We start from the raw sequence: 27,275 nt of genomic DNA, 5'->3' as shown, positions 1-27,275 counted from the left end.
CAGTAGACTGAGAGAGGCAGAGAATGGTTTGAGGCAGGGGCTAGATTTTGTAAGGCCTCACAAGAGTTAGGATTTTATTTTGATATGATGGGAAATCATTGGGAAGCTTTGTTTAGTTTTGTTTTGGCTGTACTGTGTAGCATGCTGGATCTTAGTTCCCAGACCAGGGATCGAACCCGTGCTCTCTGCAGTGGATTCACAGAGTCTTAACCACTGGGCCACCAGGAAAGTCAAAACCTTTCTTTAAGAAAATGCTCCAACTTTTCATTTTTCCAATGAGTTTAGATTCTCTTATTATACAGTTATATGCCTTTTCTTCTTTAGCCTGTTGATGTGCTAGGTTACATTAATTGATTTAAAAAAATTATTTATTTAATTGAAGTTTAGTTGGCTTGCATTAATTGAATTTTTAATGTTGAATCAGCCTTCCATATCTGGAATAAATACGACATGGTTGTGGTGTATAGTTTTCTTTAATACATTATTAGATTTGATTTGCTAAAATTTTAAGGATATTTATTTGCACCTGTGTTCATGAGATACTGGTCTATAGTTTTCTGTTCCTGATGTTTTATTTGACCCTTGTGTTATTTAGTAGTGTGTTGTTTAATCTCCACATATTTGGGGACTTTTCAGCTATCTTTGTATTGCTAATTTCTAGTTAAATTTTGTATGATTTCTGTTCTTTTAAATTTAAGACATTCTTAATGGCCCAGAATGTGATCTGTCTTGATGAATGCTCCATGTGAGCTTGAGAAGAATGTTTATGCTGTTGTTGAATGACATAGTCTGTAAATGTCAATTAGATCATGTTGAAGCTTTCTCTTAAAAAACATTCTGCTTTTTCCCATTAGGGAACAATATATGTGTCCAAGTCACACCACTGATTACCTGCTTTTTAGTGTCTTACCTTTCCTTTCTGCCAGTTTCCCCAAACTTCTCCCTCCATCTTTGTGTTTCTTAACAGGAGTGAGTATCCTACCAATCTGGGATTTTGTTTCTTTGTCTTTTTCTGTTTCCTCTTCAAAGTACAGGTGTGTAGGCCAGGTCTTGGTCCTATAAATCAGATCCACTCTTCTATCCAATAATGGGAGATTGACCAAGGTGGGCACAGCTTCCACAGTTTGTATGCCCTGTGCATCTTGTTTATCATAATGCTCTTGTGAGACCAAAATTTAGTTTCCTCATAGGTTAAATAGCTTTACTTTGTCTCCATGGTGGTAAATCTCAGATTTCATTTGTCAACAGGACAATAAAGAGATCGTTGTTTTTTTTTTTGAAGTGTGGATAATGAAATACAAAACACTTCCCATTGCTGGGGCTAGAAGGACTGTTAACGTTTTAAAGAAATTCGGATTTTTAGAAACTTACTGTTTATTTCAGTTTTATCTTACTTATTAAGCCTTTTTCAACTGTTCATACACAGCTCTTTCTCCATATCCCAGAGCAGTGTGACTACCATAGCTGGCTTGTATGCTTTTATTTATTTATTTATTTTTAAATCTCAGTTTTATTTATGTATTTATTTACCTTTACAATATTGTATTGGTTTTGCCATACATTGACATGAATCCGCCACAGGTGTACATGTGTTGCCCATCCTGAACCCACCTCCCTCCCCATCCCATCCCTCTGGGTCATCCCAGTACACCAGCCCTGAGCACCCTGTGTCATGCATCGAACCTGGACTGGTGATCCGTTTCACATGTGATAATAATACATGTTTCAATGCCATTCTCCCAAAACATCCCACCCTCGCCCTCTCCCACAGAGTCCAAAAGACTGTTCTGTACATCTGTGTCTCTTTTGCTGTCTTGCATACAGGCTTATCATTACCATCTTTCTAAATTCCATATATATGCATTAGTATACTGTATTGGTATTTTTCTTTCTGGCTTACTTCACTCTGTTACAATAGGCTCCAGTTTCATCCACCTCATTAGAACTGATTCAACTGGATTCTTTTTAATGGCTGAGTAATATTCCATTGTGTGTATGTACCACAGCGCTCTTATCCATTCATCTGCTGATGGACATCTAGGTTGCTTCCATGTCCTGGCTAGTACAAACAGTGCTGCAATGAATATTGGGGTACACGTGTCTCTTTCAATTCTGGTTTCCTTGGTGTGTATGCCCAGCAGTGGGATTGCTGGGTCATATGGCAGTTTTATTTCCAGTTTTTTAAGGAATCTCCACACTGTTCTCCATAGTGGCTGTATTAGTTTGCATCCCCACCAACAGTGTAAGAGGGTTCCCTTTTCTCCACACCCTCTCCAGCATTCATTGCTTGTAGACTTTTGGATCACAGCTATTCTGACTTGTGTGAAATGGTACCTCATTGTGGTTTTGATTTGCATTTTTCTGATAATGAGTGATGTTGAGCATCTCTTCATATGTTTGTTGGCCATCTGTATGTCTTCTTTGGAGAACTGTCTGTTTAGTTCTTTGGCCCACTTTTTGATTGGGTCATTTATTTTTCTGGAATTAAGCTTCAGGAGTTGCTTGTATATTTTTGAGATTCTTTGTCCGTTGCTTCGTTTGCTATTATTTTCTCCCATTCTGAAAGCTGTCTTTTCACCTTGCCTATAGTTTCCTTTGTTGTGCAGAAGCTTTTAATTTTAATTAGGTCCCATTTGTTTATTTTTACTTTTATTTCCAATATTCTGGGAGGTTGGGTCATAGAGGATCCTCCTGTGGTTTATGTCAGAGAGTGTTTTGCGTATGATTTCCTCTAGAGTTTTATGGTTTCTGGTCTTACGTTTAGATCTTTAATCCATTTTGAGTTTATTTTTGTGTATGGTGTTAGAAAGTGTTCTAGTTTCATTCTTTTACACGTGGTTGACCAGTTTTCCCAGCACCACTTGTTAAAGAGATTGTCTTTTCTCCATTGTATATTCTTGCCTCCTTTGTCAAAGATAAGGTGTCCATAGGTGCATAGATTTATCTCTGGACTTTCTATTTTGTTCCATTGATCTATATTTCTGTCTTTGTGCCAGTACCATACTGTCTTGATGACTGTGGCTATGTAGTCGAGCCTGAAGTCAGGCAGGTTGATTCCTCCTGTTCCATTCTTCTTTCTCAAGATTGCTTTGGCTATTTGAGATTTTTTGTATTTCCATACAAATTGTGAAATTATTTGTTCTAGTTCTGTGAAAAATACCGTTGGTAGCTTGATAGGGATTGCATTGAATCTATAGATTGCTTTCAGTAGTATACTCATTTTCACTATATTGATTCTTCCGATCCATGAACATGGTATATTTCTCTATCTATTTGTGCCCTCTTTGATTTCTTTCATCAGTGTTTTATAGTTTTCTTTATATAGATCTTTTGTTTCTTTAGGTAGATATATTCCTAAGTATTTTATTTTTTTCATTGCAATGGTGAATGGAATTGTTTCCTTAATTTCTCTTCCTGTTTTCTCATTGTTAGTGTATAGGAATGCAGAGGATTTCTGTGTGTTGATTTTATATCCTGCAGCTTTACTATATTCATTGATTAGCTCTAGTAATTTTCTGGTGGAGTCTTTAGGGTTTTATATGTAGAGGATTTTGTGATCTGCGAACAGTGAGAGTTTTACTTCTACTTTTCCAATCTGGATTCCTTTTGTTTCTTTTTCTGCTCTGATTGCTGTGACCAAAACTTCCAAAACTATGTTGAATAGTATTAGTGAGAGTGGGCACCCTTGTCTTGTTCCTGACTTTAGGGGAAGTGCTTTCAATTTTTCACCATTGAGAATAATGTTTGCTGTGGGTTTGTCATATATAGCTTTTATTAAGTTGAGGTATGTTCCTTCTATTCCTGCTCTCTGGAGGGTTTTTATCATAAATGGATGTTGAATTTTGTCAAAGACTTTCTCTGCATCTATTGAGATAATCATATGGCTTTTATTTTTCAGTTTGTTAATGTGGTGTATTACATTGATTGATTTGCGGATATTGAAGAATCCTTGCATCCCTGGGATAAATTCCACTTGGTCATGATGTATGATTTTTTTAATATGTTGTTGGATTCTGATTGCTAGAGTTTTGTTAAGGATTTTTGCATCTATGTTCATCAGTGATATTAGCCTGTAGTTTTCTTTTTTTGTGGCATCTTTGTCAAGTTTTGGTATTAGGGTGATGGTGGCCTCATAGAATGAGTTTGGAAGTTTACCTTCTTCTGCAATTTTCTGGAAGAGTTTGAGTAGGATAGGTGTTAGCTCTTCTCTAAATTTTTGGTAGAATTCAGCTGTGAAGCCATCTGGTCCTGGGCTTTTATTTGTTGGAAGATTTCTGATTACAGTTTCAATTTCTGTGCTTGTGATGGGTCTGTTAAGATTTTCTATTTCTTCCCAGTTCAGTTTTGGAAAGTTGTACTTTTCTAAGAATTTGTCCATTTTTTCCAAGTTGTCCATTTTATTGCCATATGGTTGCTGATAGTAGTCTCTTATGATCCTTTGTATTTCTGTGTTGTCTGTTGTGATCCCTGCATTTTCATTTCTAATTTTATTGTTTTGATTATTCTCCCTTTGTTTCTTGATGAGTCTGGCTAATGGTTTGTCAATTTTATTTATCTTCTCAAAGAACCAGCTTTTGGCTTTGTTGGTTTTTGCTATGGTCTCTTTTGTTTCTTTTGCATTTATTTCTGCCCTAATTTTTAAGATTTCTTTCCTACTACTAACCCTGGGGTTCTTCATTTCTTCCTTTTCTAGTTGCTTTAGGTGTAGAGTTAGGTTATTTATTTGACTTTTTTCTTGTTTCTTGAGGTAAGCCTGTATTGCTATGAACCTTCCCCTTAGCACTGCTTTTACAGTGTCCCATAGGTTTTGGGTTGTTGTATATTCATTTTCACTCGTTTCTATGCATATTTTAAGTTTTTTTTTTTTTTCTTCTGTGATTTGTTGGTTACTCAGTAGCATGTTCTTCAGCCTCCATATGTTGGCATTTTTAATAGTTTTTCTCCTGTATTTGAGATTAATCTTACTGCATTGTGGTCAGAAAAGATGCTTGGAATGATTTCACTTTTTTGAATTTACCAAGGCTAGATTTATGGCTCAGTATGTGATCTATCCTGGAGAAGGTTCCATGTGCACTTGAGGAAAAGGTAAAATTCATTTTTTGTGGGTGAAATGTCCTATAGATATCAATTAGGTCTAACTGGTCTATTGTATCATTTAAAATTTGTGTTTCCTTGTTAATTTTCTATTTAGTTGATCTACCCATAGATGTGAATGGGTATTAAAGTCTCCCACTATTATTGTGTTATTGTTAATTTCCCCTTTCATACTTGTTAGCATTTGTCTTACGTGTTGCGGTGCTCCTATGTTAGTTTGGGTGCATATATATTTATAATTGTTATATCTTCTTAGATTGATCCTTTGATCATTATGTAGTATCCATCTTTGTCTCTTTTCACAGGCTTTGTTTTAAAGTCTATTTTATCTGATATGAGTATTGCTACTCCTGCTTTCTTTTGGTCTCTATTTGCATGGAATATCTTTTTCCAACCCTTCACTCTCAGTCTGTATGTGTCTCTTGTTTCGAGGTGGGTCTCTTGTAGACAACATATATAGGGGTCTTGTTTTTGTATCCATTCAGCCAGTCTTTGTCTTTTGGTTGGGGCATTCAACCCATTTACATTTAAGGTAATTATTGATAAGTATGATCCTGTTGCCATTTACTTTATTGTTTTGGGTTGAGTTTATACACCCTTTCTGTGTTTCCTGTCTAGAGAAGATCCTTTAGCATTTGTTGGAGAGCTGGTTTGGTGGTGTTGAATTCTCTCAGCTTTTGCCTGTCTGTAAAGCTTTTGATTTCTCCTTCATATTTGAATGAGATCCTTGGTGGGTACAGTAATCTGGGCTGTAGGTTATTTTCTTTCATCACTTTAAGTATGTCCTGCCATTCCCTTCTGGCCTGAAGAGTTTCTATTGAAAGATCAGTTGTTATCCTTATGGGAATCCCCTTGTGTGTTATTTGTTGTTTTTCCCTTGCTGCTTTTAATATTTGTTCTTTGTGTTTGACCTTTGTTAATTTGATTAATATGTGTCTTGGGGTGTTTTGCCTTGGGTTTATCCTGTTTGTGACTCTCTGGGTTTCTTGGACTTGGGTGATTGTTCCTTTCCCCATTTTAGGGAAGTTTTCAACTATTATCTCCTCAAGTATTTTCTCATGGTCTTTCTTTTTGTCTTCTTCTGGGACTCCGATGATTCGAATGTTGGGGCGTTGAACATCGTCCCAGAGGTCTCTGAGGTTGTCCTCATTTCTTTTAATTTTTTTTTTCTTTTTAACTCTGTTTGTTTCATTTATTTCTACCACTCTATCTTCTACCTCACTTATACTATCTTCTGCCTCCATTATTCTACTGTTGGTTCCCTCCAGACTGTTTTTGATCTCATTTATTGCATTATTCATTATATATTGACTCTTTTTTATTTCTTCTAGGTCCTTGTTAAACCTTTCTTGCATCTTCTTGATCCTTGTCTCCAGGCTATTTATCTGTAACTCCAATTTGTTTTCAAGGTTTTGAATCATTTTCACTATCATTTGGAATTCTTTATCAGGTAGATTCCCTATCTCTTCCTCTTTGGTTTGGTTTGGTGGGCATTTATCCTGTTCCTTTACCTGCTGGGTATTTCTCTGCCTTTTCATCTTGTTTATATTGCTGTGTTTGGGGTGGCCTTTCTGTATTCTGGCAGTTTGTGGTTCCTCTTGATCGTGGAGGTTTCTCGCTGTGGGTGGGGTTGGACGGGTGGCTTGTCAAGGTTTCCTGGTTAGGGGAGCTTGTGTCGGTGTTCTGGTGGGTGGAGCTGGATTTCTTCTCTCTGGAGTGCAGTAAGGTGTCCAGTAATGAGTTTTGAGATGTCAGTGGGTTTGCTGTGACTTTGGGCAGCCTGTATATTGAAGCTCAGGACTATGTTCTTGTGTTGCTGGAGAATTTGCGTGGTATGTCTTGCTCTGAAACTTGTTGGCCCTTGGGTGGTACTTGGTTTCAGTGTAGGTATGGATTAATGTTATGTTATTAATTAATGTTATTAATCCTATGGATTAATGTTCCCTGGATTCAGGAGTTCTCTGGTGTTCTCAGGATTTGGACTTAAGCCTCCTGCCTCTGGTTTTTAGTAGTATTTTTACAGTAGCCTTGAGACTTCTCCATCTATAGAGCACCAATGATAAAACATCTAGGTTAATGATGAAAAGTTTCTCCACAGTGAGGGATGCCCAGAGAAGTACACAGTTACATGGAGAAGAAAAGAGGGAGGAGGGAGCTAGAGGTGACCAAGAGGAGAAGAGGGGGAATCAAAAGGGGAGAGAGCAAGCTAGCCAGTAATCACTTCCTTATGTGCGTTCCACAGTCTGGACCGCTCAGAGATGTTCATGGAGTTATACAGAGAAGAGAAGAGGGAGGAAGGAGACAGAGGTGGCCAGGAGGATAAAGAGGGGAATCAAAAGGAGAGAGACAGATACAGCCAGCAATCAGTTCCCTAAATGTTCTTCACAGCCCTGAACACACAAAAAGATTCACAGAGTTGGGTAGAGACAAAAAGGGGGAGGGCGGAGATAGAGGCGACCTGGTGGAGATAAAGGAGAGTCCAAAGCAGGAGAGAGCAGTCAAGCCAGTAATCTCACTCCCAAGTAAAAATGGGTACTGAAGATTTGGTTCTTAAAGGCACAAAGTTGATAACAAGTACCAAAAAGCAAAGATTAAAAATACAGAGTAGAGGTTAGATTCTCAAAAATACAATGTTAAAAAACAAAGTCACAAAAATTATAAAATATATATATATGAAGTTTGCTTTAAAAATAGGGTCTTTTTTTTTTGCAAGGTAATAGTAGGTTATAAAAATGAAAATGAAAGGAGTAATAGGGGACTTAAAAATGAAAAAAAAATTTTTTTAACTTAGAAAATGATAATAGTAAAAATATACCTAGGACTTTCTCTGGTGGTATTGCGGACAGTGTGGGGTCAGTTCATTTTCAGATAGTTCCTTGGTCCAGCTTGTACTTCTCAAGGTCTGTAGGCCCCTTCCAGTGTAGTCAGTGCTAACTACAGGGTTTTAATCTGTTGCACCTGTCACTTCCAAAGTGGTTCCCTCTGTTTATTTTAGCTTCTTCTGTTTGCTGTTCTCTTCAGTGTCTAATTTCCGCCCTGACACAAGGAGGGCGGTGTTGGTCACTTTTTTTAGGCTCACTGGTTCAGTCAAGTTGTGGGGAGGGAGGAACAGTACAAACCAATATCACTGACGTGTGCTCACAGTGATTCAGCCACACTGGGTTTGTCCCCGCTCACGGCATGTTGCTTTCCCAGTCTACCCTGTTCAGGCTCTATCTAGGTTGCTCTGCTGGGAACTGTCTGATGCTGGCCCTGGGTTGTCTGCACTCCCCAGGTCTAAGCCACTCAGGTTCAGGTTTTCGGGCACTCCTCAAAGGCGCAGACTTGGTTGGACCTGTGTTTTGTGTCCGTCCCAGGTTCAAGCAGCTCAGGTGACCAGGTGCTTGGCGAGCACGTCGCCCCCAGTTGAAGGCTGCAACTTAACGCCTCCCCAGTCCCAGCTGCTCGGTTTTCTGGGTATACAATGGGCGCGCCTTCTCAGGTGTGCCGTGTGTCTCTTCTGGGAAGCTGATCTCTGGCTGTGACCCTCCCGGCGGATGTCAACCATCCAGAATCCCAAAAAGTCTTGGTTAGCAAGGAAGTCTGCTTGCAGTTTGGTATAGGATGCCTCTCTGGGGCTGCGATTGCCCCCTTCCAGCTCTGGCTTCCCTCGCCTGCCTATCTCCTGCGGGGGGATGGGCGGGTCCTCAGCCTGCTAACTCTCCTCCGTCTTTTGTTCTGTGAGTGGCCCTGGCAGTATCTTAGGTTAGGGATTTTCCCGGGATAGCTATCCCACAGTCTGGGTTGCTGTCTCAAGCTAGTTCCCTCAGATTGCCTTCAGGGCATTCAGGCCCGTTTCTGACCCTAAGCAATTCAGCCCGCTCTGCCCTGTCCCTTCCCCGCTTGCTAGTGGGGAATGCAAGAATCTGGGATGCTGCTCCGATGGGAGTTGCTGTTAGGCACATAATCTGTGGGTTTTAATTATTTATTTATTTTTCCTCCCGGTTATTTTGCCCTCTGAGATTCCAAGGCTTGCCACAGACCCGCCAGAGAGAGTATTTCCTGGTATTTGGAAACTTGTCTCTTTTTTAAGACTCCCTTCCTGGGACGGATCTCCGTCCCTACCTCTTTTGTCTCTCTTTTTATCTTTTATATTTTGTCCTACCTCCTTTCGAAGACAATGGGCTGCCTTTCTGGGTGCCTGATGTCCTCTGCCAGCATTCAGAAGTTGTTTTGTGGAATTTGCTTGGTGTTCAAATGTTCTTTCAATGAATTTGTGGGAGAGAAAGTGGTCTCCCCGTCCTATTCCTCTGCCATCTTAGGGACTGCCTCACTTGTATGCTTTTAACACCTGTGTTGAGGAGTTGTGGGGAGGAAGAGGTTGTTCTAATTAAGTTCCCAGTGAATGTGTTTCTTACATTTTTGCATTAGTAGACATTCTATTTTGAGTAGAAAGAGGCTTTTCTTGAAATTCTAAACATTTATATTTTAATTTTACTTTGGACAAAGAGAAGATTTTATCTTTTTATAAAACCTTAGAACTTAGAATATTCATTTAAATAAGACTTTGAAATTTGAGCTGCTTCTGAACATGAGAATTGGAAACAACTTTATCTTGGAGGGTGTTTTGTAGTCGTCTCCTCTGAGCAACAACAGCACTAGCTGACTTTTCTTATCATTACTCTGTGTTTCTTGGGGTAACTGTCTGCATTTCCTTTTAGGCAGGAAGCTATGTTCGTGATGATGCAGTTCCCAACTTGATCCAGTTAATAACCAATAGTGTGGAGATGCATGCCTATACTGTCCAGCGCTTGTACAAAGCAATTCTTGGTGATTATTCTCAGGTAAGTACTTTTACTTTAGGGGGAAAATTGCTGTTATTTTTCTGATATGTTCTTATTACTGTCACTCTTAGAGGTGCCTCAGTTGTGACCTTTATGGTTGGATGACCTATATGATTTGTATTAATCCTTTAAAGGATAAAAATCTTTTTCAAATGACTCTTTTGACAGCAACCTTTGGTGCAAGTGGCTGCATGGTGTATAGGTGAATATGGAGATCTTCTTGTATCTGGCCAATGTGAAGAGGAAGAGCCTATTCAGGTACCCTTTGTCACTCTTGGTTAAGAAAAGGGAAGACAGTGTTTTTGGTTTTAAGAGTAGTGTTTAATGAGTTGAAGTCGATTCCTTGAAAACCTTTTAAAGAAGCAGTGGTAGAATTATAGATTCATTGGAAAACTTGCTCATTTTTCAGTTGGAACCTACTGGGCCATTGTGAGATTTGAAACTTACCTTTAGGTCCCTCTCCCCACCCCATCATAGTGACTTACATTGTTTCTCTTACCTTCTGGCTGAAGAGAAGTGAGAATGTCATGTTTCCATTTTTTTCTCCCCAGGTAACAGAGGATGAAGTGTTGGATATTTTAGAAAGTGTCCTAATATCTAATATGTCCACCTCTGTGACACGAGGTTATGCCCTCACTGCCATTATGAAGCTTTCTACTCGATTCACCTGTACTGTAAAGTGAGTATGGGGAAAAAGTAGGGTGAACACGTTTTATAATTTTAAAAAAACTTTTATTTTGGGAAACTTCAAGCAAAGCCAAAAGTAGAATAGTAAAATCAACTGCCTATATCTGTTACTCCTCAGTAACAGTCATCACTTCATGGTTAATCCTTACTATATAGTTTGTACCCTGTTATCCCTTCATCCCACCACTGCTTAATTTGAAGGTAAAAACTAATGTTTTTAAAATCAGGTATCTGATGTCTATTTTCTTTTTTAAAGTACTGAAGTTATCTTCCCATGTAAGGGTTCTGGTTTATTATAATTTTGAGATATCAGAATTGGAAGAAAATCATTTTGGTGTTTAAATCTTTAAATTTTGCTTTTTTAAAAAAAAAACACTGTTTTGAATAGAACTCAATTCTTGGGTCGGTTTCCCAGCCAATCATACTTAATACAGACTTGGTTCTCTCAGACCTGCTGCTTTTGTTTATAATGTAAAGCCTCATGAAGAATGATATTTTTTACCATTTAAATTGTGAAGTATAAGAATTTGGTGTTAGGCAGTGACACTTTGCTTATAAAAGTCTGATGCTATGACCCTTTTGTTGATAAAAGCTTATTACTGTAAAGTTATTAAAGAAGGGAATGAATACTATAAATTTGTTGTTTTGTAGCAAATTAATAATTGGTACTTCTGTTTATCAAATTTTAGGGTATAAGATATTCAACAGACAAAATCTAGCATTAGAACTAGAATAAACTCTGATGGTCTTGAGCTATCTATTAGATGACCTTAAAGGAAAGGTCTTTTGTTTTTGAAAAATTATGTACATTAAGAAAAGATGAACATTTCAAAATTTTAACCAGAAACCTCTGTTTTAAACACTGTTCTTTCTGCTTGTTTATGAATTTTCTTTTGGATGTTTGAATTTGTTTGTCATTTTATCCCAAAGCCGAATTAAGAAAGTGGTTTCCATCTATGGAAGCAGCATTGATGTGGAACTCCAGCAGAGGGCAGTAGAATACAATGCACTTTTTAAGAAATATGACCATATGAGGTAAGTAAAAGAAACCAAACAATGCATGTGCTTCTTAGCATCCCAAACACTTTGTTGTGATAACCCGTAAAGGAGTTTCATCCCTCATGCTTTATTTATTTATTTATTTTTAAAAGGCTTAAAATGTTTTTTAATAAGTTCATGTTGCATTATTCATTTCTCAGAAAAACTTTAAAGGTATTAGGGACAAATCAAACATGGTACACCAGTAAAAAATGCACAGCATAACTACCTAAGATAGGCAAAGCTAAGAGCTACCATCTGACACTCAGCATACAGCAACCCTGTTCTCAAGATTGTACTAGGCCTATCAAGAAAGCTGTGAATGGCAACATCACAGACACAAAAGGGCCATTTCTGGGTTGTCCTTACCCAAGAAAAAGATGGAGGCAAGTTTAACACAAGATTTTTTAAAGATACACTAAATGAAAATCTCTAAGAGACAATGTCTTCCTTGGGACATGAAAGGGTAATATATGGGACATAACAGAACCGTATGTATGTTGTCTGTGACCTCTGTGGACATGTGCCTGAATTCCCACCTGGGAGTGATTGGAACAGTGGGGCCAAGGTCATTGGGGGATGTTTGGTTTTTGTGGTATATGTGGCAGGATCTCTGGGGTGAGACAGTGCACTAAGTCGTGTCCGACTCTTGCGACCCCATGGACTGTAGCCTGCCAGGCTCCTCTGTCTATGGGATTCTCCAGGCAAGAATACTGGAGTGGGTTGCCATTTCCTTCTCCACCTCATGCTTTATTGGTGGGACATCACAACCCCGTTCAGTTCTCACAGCTTGGCTACTTGTGTTTTGTTCGTCTTCTGTTATGCCTAGCCTCTAAAGAAATAAGTGAACCGTGTTCTTCTAGTCCCCTTTTCCCCTTCCTCTTGGTAAGGAAAGTTTTCTTCATTTCCATTTTACTTGGTGAAGAAGTGAGAGTTGTTTTATCTCAGGAGAATCTCATTGAGATACCATTTACTATTACCATTGTGTGTATCTTTTTTCCCCTTTCTGTTGTGCAGTATCTTCTTGATTGGAAACTGCTAATATGTACTTGTTTATCTTTCTTTCATTCCAATTTCTCTGTCACTTAGAATTCTGAGGCTCTTGGGGTTTAGATGGACAGTTTGTCCGTTCAAGGTTTCCTGCCTGCCCTTAATCCAGTCAGGAATGTAGGTCACGTATTCTTGTAATCCAGCTTCTATTTTAGTATATGTGTTGGGATATGGGGAGGGGAGATGTCTCTCCACATTTGGCTGGAGTATAGTTAACAGTGATTGTTTTGGGTAGGGAATCTAGGTTAACTGCCTAGAATTTAACCACTTCAGATTCTTCCAGGTCTGCCCTGCTTGAGAGAATGCCTGTCATGGAGAAAGTGACCACAAATGGCCCTACTGAGATTGTACAGACAAACGGAGAGACAGACCCAACTCCTCTAGAGACAAAGCCACCGCCCTCAGGGCCACAGCCCACCAGCCAGGTAGCTTTTCCCTTGCTTATCCTCATGATCTTTTGGTTCCTTAGACCCTATCTCTTAGGTGATTCCCTTCAGTGTTCCTGGGTTGATTGATAATTCTGTTCCCTGTTTTTAAGTATTGAAAGGGCTTTGTGTTAGATAACAGATTAGACAGTGACAATGAATAAGATATTATTTCCTTGTTTAGGCCAATGATTTATTGGATTTGTTGGGAGGAAATGACATAACACCTGTTATTCCAACTGCACCTACAAGCAAACCAGCTTCTGCTGGTGGAGAGCTTCTTGATTTGCTGGGAGACATCAACCTTACAGGTGAGGCCAGACTAGAGTTAATTTCATGCTTGGCCAGGGATAAGGGCCTTGAATGTAGACTTTCTGTCTAGCACATGAGACAGTTGAAGATGGGAGAGGGTAAGTGAAAAAAAAACAAGAATCTTCACAACATCTGGCCTATGTTGCCATAGTAATACTCTAGAGGTAATTCATAGGGATTCCTCAAAGTCTAATTTTTAGTTTCTGGAGAGTAAATTACTCACAGTGTTTTAAGACAGAAAGAAAAGTCTCAGGCTAGAAAAGAAGCACATCCCAAGAAATACATTACTTTTTCTAGGTTTCTTTCTACTCATGGTTAGTTTCTAGGAGCTGTGGCCATTTGTGGAGAGTGGAAAGATGTTAACCTGTTTTCCTCTTTCCCTCTCCCCCTTTCTTTCTCCTTCGTGTTAAAGCAATGGAAGGATAAAATTATCCAGGATTATAGTATTCAAACGTAACTTTTCATTTGGGGATATCTTATCTTTATTGACATGTAGTAGACATTTATAATTAGTGTGTTCAGAGATACTGTAAACACAGGAGATCAAGAGAATATCACTGTAGCATATAATTTCTATCTTAAGTGACTTCTCTAAAAGTGAAATGCAGAGTTGCAGCATACATGACCTTGAGTGGAAAACGGCCATAGGTTAAGGATGTTGGATGCTTATCTAGACTGGCTATCACAGGCTTACAGGTTTTTTCCTAACATAACTGCCTCCCAGAACTTATGGTTTATATTTATGTCTTAACAAAATTTCAAAATATTGCTTGTCATTGCTTAGGGCCATTCACAGTCAGTTTTAAATCCCGGGATGCCAAAGCTGTCTTGGATATATGGAAAAACAAGAACAACCCCATTTGAAACATAGTGTATGGGGACCTTCCTGGCAGTCCAGTGGTTAGGACTCATGTGCTTTCACTGCTAGGTGCCCAGGTTCAATCCCTGGTCAGGGAACTAGGATCTCACAGGCTGTGTGGCGAGGCCAAACAAACAAAAAACCGGAACACAGTGTATAGATGATATGCTTTACTTATTAACATATTAGCATTTCCATGTTAGTGTATAATCTTCACAATTATAATTTTGAATGGTTGTCTAATATTTGATAAGTTTAACCATTATTTATTCAGTTCCTTACTATTGGGCATTTTGCTTATTTCCAGATTTTTCTTACCATAACTGATGCCTCTGTAAATATTGTTATTACATAAATTTGCCCAAATTTATTTTGGGTTTACATTCTTAGGCTCAGTTACGTTAGGCTTACTCTTTCTGAATCTGTTTAAAATAAAAATGATTCTTATCATCATAGGGTATTTGTGAGGAATAGTGACTTCGTGCGTGCATAACACATAGTAGGCACTAAATGTTACTTACTTTTTCCTCAATGTCTGTGAATTTCACTGTATAGTCATAAATAAAAAAGCCCTCACAGTTGAAAGATTGACCCTCTTATCTTATTAATTTTTACTTTTTCAATCTAGGGAATGTTTTATATTTGTCCATATTTGTATTATACATGAATTTCCTTTTTGCACATTCCTTTTGTCTCCTTTAACATTTATTATGGAGCCTTAATGTTTTGTTTTTGTTCTTTCTTTTTTTTCTAGTGTTAACAAGAAAAAGCAAAATAATGAAATCTAGCTTTTTTTCCCCTTATTCATAATGTATTTTACTTTTTTAATTTATTTTTTAATTAGAGGAACATTGCTTTACGGTGTTGTGTTGGTTTCTGCCATACAACAACATGAATCAGCCATAATTACACACACTTCCCCTCCCTGCTGTGCCTCCCTCCCTTCACCCTACCCCACTCCTCTCGGTCATCACAGAGCACAGAGCTGGGCTCCCTGTGTTACACAGCAGCTTCCCACCAGCATGTATTTTACGTGTGATAATGTGCATATGTTGATGCTACTTTCTTCGTTCGTCCCACCCTCTCCTTCCCACTCTGTGTCCACAAGTCCATTCGCTACATCTTCATCTCCATTCCTTCCCCGCAAGTGGGTTCATCAGTACCGTTTTTCTAGATTCCATATATATGCGTTAATGTAGGATATTTGTTTTTCTGACTTACTTCACTCTGTAGAACATAATGTGTTTTAAATGCAATTCCCCATTTTTTTTTACAATATTAAGTAAAGTTTTGAGTTCTAGATTCTTTAAGCCATCATTACAGTCAAATCCTGATGTACCATCATTTAAATCAGTATAAATTAGAAAATAAATTTAGTATGTGCTTTTATAAAAACTTGAGCACTGAGTTCCTGTTGTTTTTTCAGAACTACCTACTGTACCATTATAGGAGGGGAAAAAAGCTACAATTTGAAGGACTAGGGACCAGCAGCAGCAGCAGGGACCCATTTGTTGCCTCTGTGTCTTGGGTAGCCTATGATTTTCCATGGAAAGACGTTTCTAAAATTGTTTTGAAATGGAAATTGTGGGGAAATTCCTAGATTAGTTTTATAAAAACTAGGATAGCTATCTGAATATTTGTTCATATTCTTCATGGGTAATCTGACTGCACATCCTGTGGTGTCCTCCTTTGTTTTAGGTCCCTGTGCTTTGCTTAGTCATATGTATTTCTACCTTATTTGCTAATTTTTACTATATGATTTTTTTTTCCTAGTGTACTTGGGTATTTTTTTTAAAGCTAATTCAACCTTTATTTCATTTTATGAATTTTAAAATGGTGTAATTTCAGCTAATTTCATAAGTAGTTTGACACCAATTTAAGCATAAAATGCATTCTGTTTCTTTTGGTGAATTTTCTTATGCTTCTTCTTAGAATCTTGATTTCTGTCAGTTCATGGTCATGTCCTATCATTTGCCCTCCATAACTTGTTCTTACTTGGAAGGATCAAATAAAAATGATAGACTGACGATTTTGTTTCCCCACTTTATACCACCTTTCCCAGGATGTGTGTGTGTGTTAACATAATACTCTGCAATATTTAATATATGTAAAACTCAATGAATAAGTCTTGTCTTGATCTTCTTAGCTTGGTAAATAAAATGTTGCTAAGATTGTTGACATTCCCTGTGTACTACCTCCTTTTCTCATTCCCTCTTGATCCCAGAGGTAACTACTATCTATCCTAAAGTAGTGTTAGCTTTGGTGTTTACCATTCCCGTGTATTTTTGGAATGTTAGAGTGTGTAGTAGTATTTTGGCTTTTTAGAACTGGTATCCAATTGAATGTGTACTTTTGTACCTTGCTCTTTTGCTGTGCATTGACTTTGTGAATAATCTATGTTAAGTGTATTTCTAATGCATTCACATTTTCATTGCTGTATGTGTATAGTATTTTGGGCTTTCATGGTAGCTTGGCAGTAAAGAATCTGTCATTGCAGGAGATGTGGTGACACAGGTTCAATCCGTGGGTCAGGAAGATCCCCTGGTGAAGGAAATGGCAGCACACTCGAGTATTCTTGCCTGGGAAATCCCATGGACAGAGGAGCCTGGTGGGCTACAGTCCATGGGGTTGCAAAGAGCTGAACACGACTTAATGACTAAAAAACAACAGACAGTGAATAGTATTTTATTTTGTCAGTGTACCACAATTTACTTACCCATTATTTTGATAGTGAACATTTTGTTTCTAGAATTTCCTTGTTAGAAGTTATCTTGCCCTGCACATTTTTTGTATATGTCTCCATGTGTAAATATGCAAGAATTAAAGCATTCCTAAGAAAGGCAGTGGATCTCAATTGGGGGAGATTTTGCCCACCAGGGATTGGCAGTGTCTGAAGATACTTTTGGTTGTCAGAACTGAGAGGATGCCAGTGGTGCTGAATCCTACAGTGCACAAGACAGCCCCTCACAGCAAAGTCTTATCCAGCCTGAAATTTTGTTAGTTTTGCAGTTGAGGACCTTTAGTTTAAGGGTATACTTGTATTCAACTCTGTTGTTGTTTAGTTGCCAAGTAGTGTCTGACTCTTTGGCGACCCCATGGACTGTAGCCCTGCTAGGCTCCTCTTTCCACAGTATTTCTCAGGCAAGAAGACTGAAGTAAATTGTCATTTCCTTCTCCGGGGCATCTCCCTGACCCAGGGATCCAACCCACATCCCTTGCGTTGCAGGAGGATTCTTTACCGCTGATCCGCCAGGAAAGCCTGTATTCAACTCTGCTACTGCCAAATTGTTCTCCAGTTCACAACCGTGTGGCAGAGATTAGAATTCCCCATTGCTCCATAGTCTTACCAGTATCTGGTGTTATCAGACATTAAAGTATTCACCATGCTGGGGGGATGTGAAGTAGCACCTCATCATGGTTTTAAATTCCATTTCCCTCATTACTCATAAATTTGAGTATCTCTTTTTGTAATATTCCCTTTTCATTCATGTTTCGTCTGAGAATTGCTTGTACGTTTCTCTTTTTTCTTGTTTTTTGCTTGTACATTTGTCGTACCACTTTTAAATTGGATTATCTTTATTGACTTGTAGAAGATATTTATAGTTTTGGATACTCATCCATTTGTTATTTTGTAGCATACACTTTCTTCTGCCTTTGGTCCATTTTTTGGTGGTATTTTTTAGTGAACAGAAGTTACTCATTTTAAAGTATTTGAAATTTTTAATTCTTTATTTTTATGGTTCATGCTTTTTGCAAATTGTTTAAGGCTTCCTTCCCTTAATTTGAGATCATGATAATTTTCTTATGTGTTCTCTTGGTGGCATTTGTCAGCTAAGATGGACTTAACTGTGGGATGTGTCATTTAGGTGCTCCAGCTGCTGCTCCTGCCCCTGCCTCAGTCCCACAGATATCCCAGCCCCCCTTCTTATTGGATGGGCTTTCATCACAGCCTCTCTTCAATGACATTGCTACAGGTACTGTTACTGGTGTTACCATCATTAGACCTATGAGAAGTAGTTGTTGAAGAAAGGAGGTAGTGATTTGGCAAGCCTTAGGCTGACTGCAACTCGACTGATCTTCCTGTGCTCTCCCAGGCATCCCCTCCATCACAGCGTACAGTAAGAATGGCTTGAAGATTGAATTCACCTTTGAACGGTCAAACACCAACCCCAGTGTCACAGTGATCACGATACAGGCCTCCAACAGCACAGAGCTGGACATGACGGACTTTGTTTTCCAGGCTGCAGTACCAAAGGTACTATAATTGTCTTCTTGGCCTTTATCCTTGAATTAAAAATTGCTGATTATTTTTTTATGCGTTTGGTAAGGGATATATTTTAGTGCCTAGAGATTAAATTTGCAGATTCAACTCAAACTAACAGTAATGTAACTGTTACGGTCCATTGGAGCATGTCATTTTTAATGAATACTTTTGCTTAGTCATAAATATCCTTACAGTTAGTATTATAGGATAAAGGAAGTACAGTCTAAAAGTAGTAAGAGAGTAGAATTCTACAAGGAGGTTCATTAATGCTCTGAGTATTGAGGATAGATTGGACTTCTGTAATGTAGTGGTGAAGACCTAAGAAACACAAATTCTAACATGGAATTAAAGTTCAATCAAGATGAGAGACTTCATGTATTCTCTTCTAGTCACTGGATCAGAATTTAAAGTTTTTGTCTCTTGATGCTGTAAGTGAGAGAAACATCCTCCTTCATTAACATATAGCTAACTATTGATGCAATGACTGCTTGGTTTTGTAAACTGAAGTTTTGTTTATACCAGTTCTTAGTTTAAGGAGTGTTTATGTTCATCGTTGAATTATGAAAAATTTTGAAAAAGAATTCAGAATGAGGAGTGGGCAAGATTTATCTGTAAACGATGAGATAGTAAGTATTTTAGGCTTTATGCTGTCAAAGTGCCATTACTGCGATAATACATAAAGGCGCACGGCTCTGTTCCAGTAAAACACTTGCAAAAACAGGTGTGGGTTGGTTCTTGGCCCATGGGCCATATTTTACCAACCCCTGGGATAGATTAGGCTAATCGAATCTTTTCAGTGACTTGTGAGGTATGACATTCAGATAACACAATTTTGGAAATTGAAGACTTTTATTTGTGGTTATTGCTGCCTTTGCATCTGTCTTTATTTTCATTTTTAGGAGTTAGAAAAGTGTAGATGTTTTAGAAGCAGTAGAGTTAGTGGTTTCAATACTAGTTGTGTATGACATTAAGCAGGTTACTTAATCTTTATGCCTCAGTTTCTTTATTTGCAAAGGGGGCCTGTCATCATGATATCTACTTCATAGGGTTTCTTTGAGGAATAAATGAGTTTTATGTGCCAGGTACTGTCTTGTTTGAAGCACTTTTCATGTGTTAGCTTCTACAAATTAGGGTTTTATACTTACTACTTTAGGCTGCCGCTTTAACGCATACCACCTCTGCTTTAAAGCATGGCCTTATTCTTGGTGCTGTACTATACAATGCCTATTTGCATATTATGATGTATCTGGAACTTCAAAACATTGTATATTTCATAGATTCTACTAATAACTGATTTTGCTTTTTGTTCTGAAATTGAGGTACATTTTTTTTTTTAAATTTTTTAATTGGAGTATAATTGCTTTACAATGTTGTGTTAGTTTCTGCTGTATAACAATGTGAATTGGCTATAAGTATACATATATCCCTCTGTCTTTAGCTTCCCTCTCACCCTCCCCGCACTCCACCCATCTAGGTCATCACAGAGCACCAAGCAGAGCTCCCTGTGCTTTTCAGCAGCTTGCCACTAGCTGTCTGTTTTATATATGGTGGTGTATATATGTCTGTGCTACTCTTGCAGTTCGTCCCACCCTCTTCTTGCCTCCCTGTGTCCACAGATTTGTTCTCTACATTGATATCTCCATTCCTGCCCTGCAAATAGTTTTAATCTGTATGGGTATATTTTGAAATTGATGCTCTTGTCATAGTTTCATTGGCAGCCTTTCTCTCAGTGGTGTATAAAATAATGGTGTGGATTACAGTTGATGGCATCTAACATTAATCAATTAAATGTAAACAAATAAATATTTTAGTTTATGTAATTTATCTTGACAGTAGACTTATAAGTCCCAGGGTAGGTATACCGTGGACCTTCCTCCCTTCTTTCTTTCCTCCCTCCTACCATTTCTTTCCCCTTTGCCCTTCTTGATTTTCTCTCTCTCCATTCCCTTCTTCTTCCCCCGCTCTTCTTTTTTTTTCTCTTTCTCTTTCTCTCATTCTCCTCGCCAATATTTTAGGAGACTAAACTTTAGGAAATTAAAAAAAATAAGCCTAGTCTATAAAATAGCAACATATATATATATATATCGACATATATACTTTACTGTGCCAACTACGACTTACCTATCTTGCTCATAGCACTTTTATCTCTCTTCCCTGTAAACACACAAACAAATCTACCAACACTCAACAAATTATGTTTGCTTTTTCATGTCTTTCACTGTATAGGCTAGTTCTGCACGTAATTTTTCTGCTAGTGCTTGTGGTGTTTCATTGTGGAGACCCTGAGGTGTTTCACATCTGTGTGAACAAGCTGCCTCATTTCAGCCTTTCCTGCACCTCCGTCATGTAGGAGTGACCCTTGACACATTCCAGGTTATATAGGCTTTAGAAAACAAAGTTCAAGTCTCTGACCTCAACTGTCCAAATACACGGAGGCATGAAGGCTTGTTGTTGGTGACTAGTGTGCTGGTTTACTATTTTTAGAATCCTTTTCATTTCTTTATAGTTTTTTTTTTAGCCACAGGCACCCAGGTTTTTTGTTTTTTTACCTACATAGTTGATCAGTTACTATTCAGTGAGGCTACTAGAACAAGATTTGTTTACCTTTTGAAAAGTGCTTGGCTAAAGTTGCTTCTATCAGAAAGGAGAAGGTAGCTCGTTGCTAGAAACGATAGTGTTTTATAAATATGAAGTGATAGTCTGCATGCTGGGAATTGCTGATTATCTGGAAAACAAATAGAATTTAGTAGGAGGTATATTGGTTAATTGAACCATCATCTGGGTGTCTGACTTGACTTGTTGATATCTCTGACATAGTATTAAGCGTATTTTCTGAAGAGTGCCCTTTGTCTCCCCCCCTCACCCCACCAGACATTCCAGCTGCAGCTTCTGTCTCCTAGCAGCAGCATCGTCCCAGCATTTAACACGGGGACCATCACACAGGTCATTAAAGTTCTGAACCCACAGAAGGTGAGTACCACATTCAAAGACAGTATCTGAGCAAGACATAAGCATTTCCCTAAAATAAAATTTACTTTGTTTCTCCTAAGTTGTTTTTTTTTTTTCCACTCATAGCAGAAAATATATCTATTAAAATGTCTGGCCTTACCTCCTTGTTCTTTTGTAGACAGTAAATGAAGCCCAGACACATGAAATGGTTCAATGGCATCTTATTAAAATACACATTTAAATATTTATTTATTTAACGGCTTAAAGATCTAGTCTTTTGCATGGGGAGGGTGGAAAGCTTACACATTTTAGTCTTTATACTAGTTGTTGTCTGAGGTTGAGAGCATTTGTTGAACCAGATATTCACATTTACTACAGTAATCATTAAGTATGCATAGCAGAAGTGGAGACGTTTTTAATGAAGCAGCCCAATGAAAAAATAACTTCAAACACCTGAAAGTAAGCAATATTTTTATTACATCTTCTCAAAGAAGTATATTGGCTCCACTTAATATTGATCAGTTGACTCGTTTTCAGCAGTTTTTGAAAATGGTTCAGAGGATTTCTGGAGACTTCTGAGAGATCTCTAGTAGTGTCTCATAAATACCAGTATGATTTCCTCCTCTTAAAACACCTTGGTTCTCCCCTGCTGTCCACTGTATTTTGATTGCCTGCCCAAAGCACAAGTACAAATTCTTTTGATGATCTGATACAAAGAGTAAACATTTTCTTAGTATATTAATGTTTGAAATCTGCCTTATAAAGTAAACAGCACGTATAATTGAGTTCTCTTAAAATACAACTGTTATCATAGGTTAACTCTTCTTTTTTTTCTTTTATGCCTTGAGAACAAAACAAGTTGATATTCACATTTACTGTCAGTTTTACAGACAAAACATCCAGTATATCTGAATGTAGAGTATAATAGATGAGTATGTTTACCTCATTTTTCTAGAAAATTGGATACAAGGGTTGATTCCTTGTGAAAAGTACTCAGCAGATGTTACTATGAAAATGCTCCCGAGTGGTTTGTCCTGTTAATGTGGTTCTAGGGTTGGAGCCAGTGCCGCATTCTGGAGGTCGTTTTCTCTACTTGACTGCGTGACATTGGCCAGTAGCTGCATGCTAGGTGTTTGCTGCTGTTGTTGTTTGCCTATGTATCATTTTAAAGAGACAGTTCTGCTTCAAAATAATTTGTGTTTTCTGTGATCAAAAGTCCATTTGGTGGTCCAGTGGTTAAGACTCCATGCTTCTACTGCAAAGAATGCAGGTTTGGTCCCTAGTAAGGGAACTTAAGATCCCACATGCTACCCATTGTGGCCAAAACAGAAGAAAAAGTCTGTAGACTCTACAGATTCTGGAGATTTTATTTCAGTGTGTCATTTTTTTTTTCTTTTTTCCTCTCTTCAGCAACAGCTGCGAATGCGGATCAAGCTCACGTATAATCACAAGGGCTCAGCAATGCAAGATCTAGCAGAGGTGAACAACTTTCCCCCTCAGTCCTGGCAATGAGGGTCCAGCACCATTCTCATTCTTATCCCACTCAATCAAAGGAACTCTGGGAAGGAGGTTGTGATGGCTGGCAAGTCCCCCCCAACTGTACCATGGGCATGAGGAACTGAAGAGAACTGTTGAGGAGGATTTTTCCTGAAGTTATTGCTGACCTTGAAGCATTGTTAAAGACTAATCTCCTTTCCTCCACTGTTGAGGCCGGCTGCTTCTGGAGACTACTTTGCACTCTTCCTCCTCTCCTCCTGTTTCCGCACTTCTCCACCCCTCCTACATTTACAGCCAGAATCAACATTCCCTGGGCCCCCGAGGAAATAAGCAGCTGGTCTGGAGGAGAGGACTGGAATCCATGACAAGAAAACACTCACTCTGTCTCTGCAGCAAAGAGTTGCCCCTTCTTTCTGCCGTGTATCTCTGTGGACTGGACGAGGTGGGGTACTTACTCCTCACTAGCAGGGTTACCATCTTCAGGCGCTTCTTACATCTGGCATTCAGAATGGAAATGTAACAGTGGACATGAGGGAGCCATGCCTTTTTCTACCGGTTCCCCCAGTGTTTGAAAGAGGCATTAGGCTCCTGGTAGCCTTTTCTGTGCATTGCTGTATATACACAGACACACACATGTATATGTATGTTTGTTACCAAGGACTGGTCAGACCTTGAGAGGTTATTTGTAAACACTGGACAGATGCAGTTAAGAAGAGCTTGTGTTGAGATTTGGCATGAAGGTTATGGTGCTCTATTTGTAATAGAAACTTCCAAGGCTCTTCCAGCTCCCCTTTCTCTCCATTCTTTTAGCTGTAGTCATGAATTCTCTCCATGATTTTCGAAACTGATTCCCCTTAAAGTACAAAGTGGACAACTTCTAAAAGATATATTAATAGTTATTAATGCCCCTGTTTCCACCACAAATTTTAAAGTTTCTCCTAAACCCATAACTTGCCTGATGAACTATGATAAATGGGTAGAAAGAGGAGTTTGCCACTTCTAAAGTACAGACTCCTCAACAAAAGCACCTTTGCCCACATGAAGAGTGAGTATCTGACTCACCCTAGAGCGTATTGGAGTCGTATTCTCCATCAGTCCAAACCTCCCTTTTTATTTCCTGAGCCTGGCTTGGACCTTGGCATTCCGTTTGAATTCCTTCTTCTAACTGGAACATTTGTGTTGTATCTGTAACACTGGCACTGAAATAAAGACCACACGGTTAAAGAAATCTTTCCTATATTGTACTTTATGGTGTTGGAATGAAGCCTTGAAGCTTCCTTGTCCCCTTTGTCAGAGGAAGTCTCAGGGACACTGTAGGGTAGGAGTATCGTTTCCTGAGTCTGAGAGGTTGGTCTTTCTCTTGAGAGGCCAGTTTCATGAATATCTACATCAAAGCCTTGAGATCTGGAGCTTTTTAAACTAGTGAGAATGCCTAGTGCTTTTCGAAAGGCCCCTCGTGGTGTCCAGTCTTAATGCTGAGGTGCAGGCATGAGGTAAGGTGGCTCTCCTGTGGCGCATGTTGAATGCACCATGTGCCTTCGGGCGCACAGGCGCTACGTCTGATGTGCTAAAGAAGAGGAAAGGCCAGGCCCACCTTGCTCTTAAAACATTTTCAAATGTTACTGTATTGAGTACAGTATAAGGACTACTTTGGCTTTGATCTTAGAACTGGGTACAGATAGCCATTGTTTCCTTTCCATTTCACCAAGCCTTTACTGAAAAGCTTCAGTGTCTTGTCAAATCTAGCTCTGTATCAGATGCTAGACTATTCCTAACATCTGACAAGTAGGAGTTGAACTAAAGGCTCCAATGGGGGAACTTTCTGGTCTTATTTTAGTATATAAGAGCAAGATTTGCTAAAACTTACTCTGCCGGGTAAATGGTTGACTGAGTCAAGAACAGAACATTATCTTGTGCATAGTTTTCAGTAAAGTAAGTGTGGACTAGTATGTTTCAGACAACTGCTCTGCCTGTATGATGAAAAGTAACCTTTAAAGGTTTCTTTGTAGACAGATTTCATTGGATGGGTATTTAACGCTGTGAAAGGTGATAGGATTAACATAATATTGGTGGATTTCTTGAATAGAATTTGTCTAACATTCCTTTTTGTGGTTGAGGGTTTATTTTCTCTCTCACGTCTATAGTTAACCAGCTCAAGTTTCTTTAGTTGAACCAAACTGAATCTCAGAAGTCTGCTGAAGATCATGCTATGAGACAGCACTATCTGATGGGGCTGGAAAAGGGGCTACTCTCAGAACAAAGTCTCCTTGGGTAAATGTAGTTTTGAGGTAGAGTTATGTGATCATCCATGGCTTCGTCCAGACAGAGTAAAAATTGGCCTTAACACAAAGGGTGCTGTGTAGAATATGTAATGATTCCAGAGAGTGAACCTAAGCACCATATTGAAGAACTAGCAGCCAGATGACTTGCCTAGGACACTGATGGTTGTGAAGACTGTTTCAAATAATAGGATCTTGGAAAGCTTCAGCGTGCCTTAGTTTCTAGGATCAGAATTCATTCTTCTCTCACTTGGCCTCAGTGCTAAAGGAGAGATGTCTTACTTTCTATCAATACTTGCACATTTTAGTTCTTTGTTTCCCTAGTATAACCATCCAAGGGGGAGCAAATTTGGATAGATTTACAACTTCAGAGCCATTGTGAGGAAAGAGTGATTTCCATGGCTGCTCTAATAACTCTAGGGTGATAAGCCGTTGAGCCTATAAGCACTTACTTGGATAATTTCACAAGCACTTTTACCTCATTTTTTCTTCCTCTTCCAGAGTAGTTTTTATTCTCTATGTCCTCCCTGCCCTCACAGGAATCCTAAGGGATAATTCGTCTAAGTAATCTAAAAAAATTGTAGGAAGGGTGCTCTACCCAAGAAACTTTTCCCCCAGTGCTCCGGTGCTTTACCTTGAGGTGATTTGGACAGCCATGGAACGTTTCATGCTGTGTATAGTGATCATCTGTTCATTTTAAGGTCTTTCTCATTTAAAGAAACATTCCTCAGCATAACATTTGGGAGAGGATTCTCCCCTCTTGCTAGGTTAAAGGGTAGTTCGTACCCCTTGTTTGTCCCATTGATATAAGAAAACTGTCAGCACTAATGGTTTGAGTGTTTCCATCTATCATATAACATGCTTTCCGTGTTTATGTTCTTATAAAAGGTTGAAAATGAGGGGATACTTTTTGAGGCTCAACTTCATTATCTTCTGCATTAGAAAATACCAGGCTATGAGAACTAAGGGAAGGAAAGTCTGAATGCATAAATTTTTTTCTAGCGAATGTATCTTATCCCCACTGTCCTAAACAGAGAGGGAGCTAGAAAGCAAAAAGTGGATATTCATGTACTCTGTGGTTGGTAGAGAGGTGGTACATGTCTGTGCACTTGGGTTTGGGAATGGGGAGGATCACCGAAGAGACTAGCTCAGAAAGTCCTGAAGTTGAAAACACTTTGACCATCTCTTGCTCAGGAGGGTGGGGCTGCTTGTAGAACTGGAAGTGAATAACTTCTTTCAAGCAATAGCAGAGAGTGGGTCCCATCTACAGGGTTCCAGGACCTGAAACAGTCAAACAGAAGAAAAGGCTGAAGCAGCTTGCAAAGTTGCTTCACGAACTTCCACGAGGCTGATTCTGGCTTCCAGATGGAGCATTGGAGGTTTTTTTGTTGTTTTGTTTTTGGAACCTGCTGTTGCGCTTTGTGTATTTTTGTTTTTGTTTTCTCTTTGGGGGCCTCATGGGAAAGAGCTTCTGAACTCTTTCCTCTGTGAACTCCAGTGTGTCCCTGTATAGTCCCTTTTCTTTCATAATGTTGTAAGTTACATTTTCATTAAGCCCCATCACATCTTCTTTACTGTAAAAATATTAAAAGGCTGTTTCCAAGTGGGATGGCTAATGAAGTTCTAATTATTGCAGACATATTTTTGAGATGTAAAAAAAATTTAAAATTAAATGATAAGTCTTCGAGGCGAGTGAGGAATAAAATGGATGTAAACATTTACATGGGATGCATTAGAATTCTGCTGTGTGTATTGTCTTTTGGTTGAAACAAATTATGAACAGTGACTAATAATAAAAAGTCAATACTCAATGATTTAAATTTTGCTTCCTCACTTCTTCCAAGTGGGTTGGAGAAGCCCTGGATGGGTTCTTATTCCAGAGCTTTGAGTTAAACCCACTATCCAGTTAATGTTCCTTTTCCACAGAAAACTTACCAAGAGAGAAATTTAAACAAATTAAAAAAAAATTTGTTCAGTTCTGTCACTCAGTTGTGTCTG

General features: G+C 38.7%; 1 protein-coding gene across 2 annotated transcripts in view; it reads left to right on the top strand.

Annotated features, from left to right (window-relative positions):
* The window catches only part of AP1G1 (adaptor related protein complex 1 subunit gamma 1), an 84,368-nt gene extending 57,485 nt beyond the window's left edge, over window positions 1-26,883 (top strand). For both annotated transcript variants that reach the window (XM_005899524.2, XM_070388055.1), the window contains exons 14-23: window positions 9,795-9,917; window positions 10,086-10,175; window positions 10,469-10,596; window positions 11,535-11,639; window positions 12,976-13,117; window positions 13,302-13,428; window positions 18,155-18,262; window positions 18,383-18,543; window positions 21,424-21,522; window positions 22,912-26,883. In XM_005899524.2, the coding sequence (XP_005899586.2) occupies window positions 9,795-9,917; window positions 10,086-10,175; window positions 10,469-10,596; window positions 11,535-11,639; window positions 12,976-13,117; window positions 13,302-13,428; window positions 18,155-18,262; window positions 18,383-18,543; window positions 21,424-21,522; window positions 22,912-23,013 (1,185 nt within the window). In that variant the 3' untranslated portion in view covers window positions 23,014-26,883. The remainder of the gene's footprint in view (window positions 1-9,794; window positions 9,918-10,085; window positions 10,176-10,468; window positions 10,597-11,534; window positions 11,640-12,975; window positions 13,118-13,301; window positions 13,429-18,154; window positions 18,263-18,382; window positions 18,544-21,423; window positions 21,523-22,911) is intronic.
* Window positions 26,884-27,275: the final 392 nt, after the last annotated feature.

This window comes from Bos mutus, chromosome 18 (assembly GCF_027580195.1).
Source record: "Bos mutus isolate GX-2022 chromosome 18, NWIPB_WYAK_1.1, whole genome shotgun sequence".
NCBI lineage: Eukaryota > Metazoa > Chordata > Mammalia > Artiodactyla > Bovidae > Bos > Bos mutus.
Note: the sequence above shows the minus strand (reverse complement) of the source record. Positions and strands in the feature narration are given on the sequence as shown.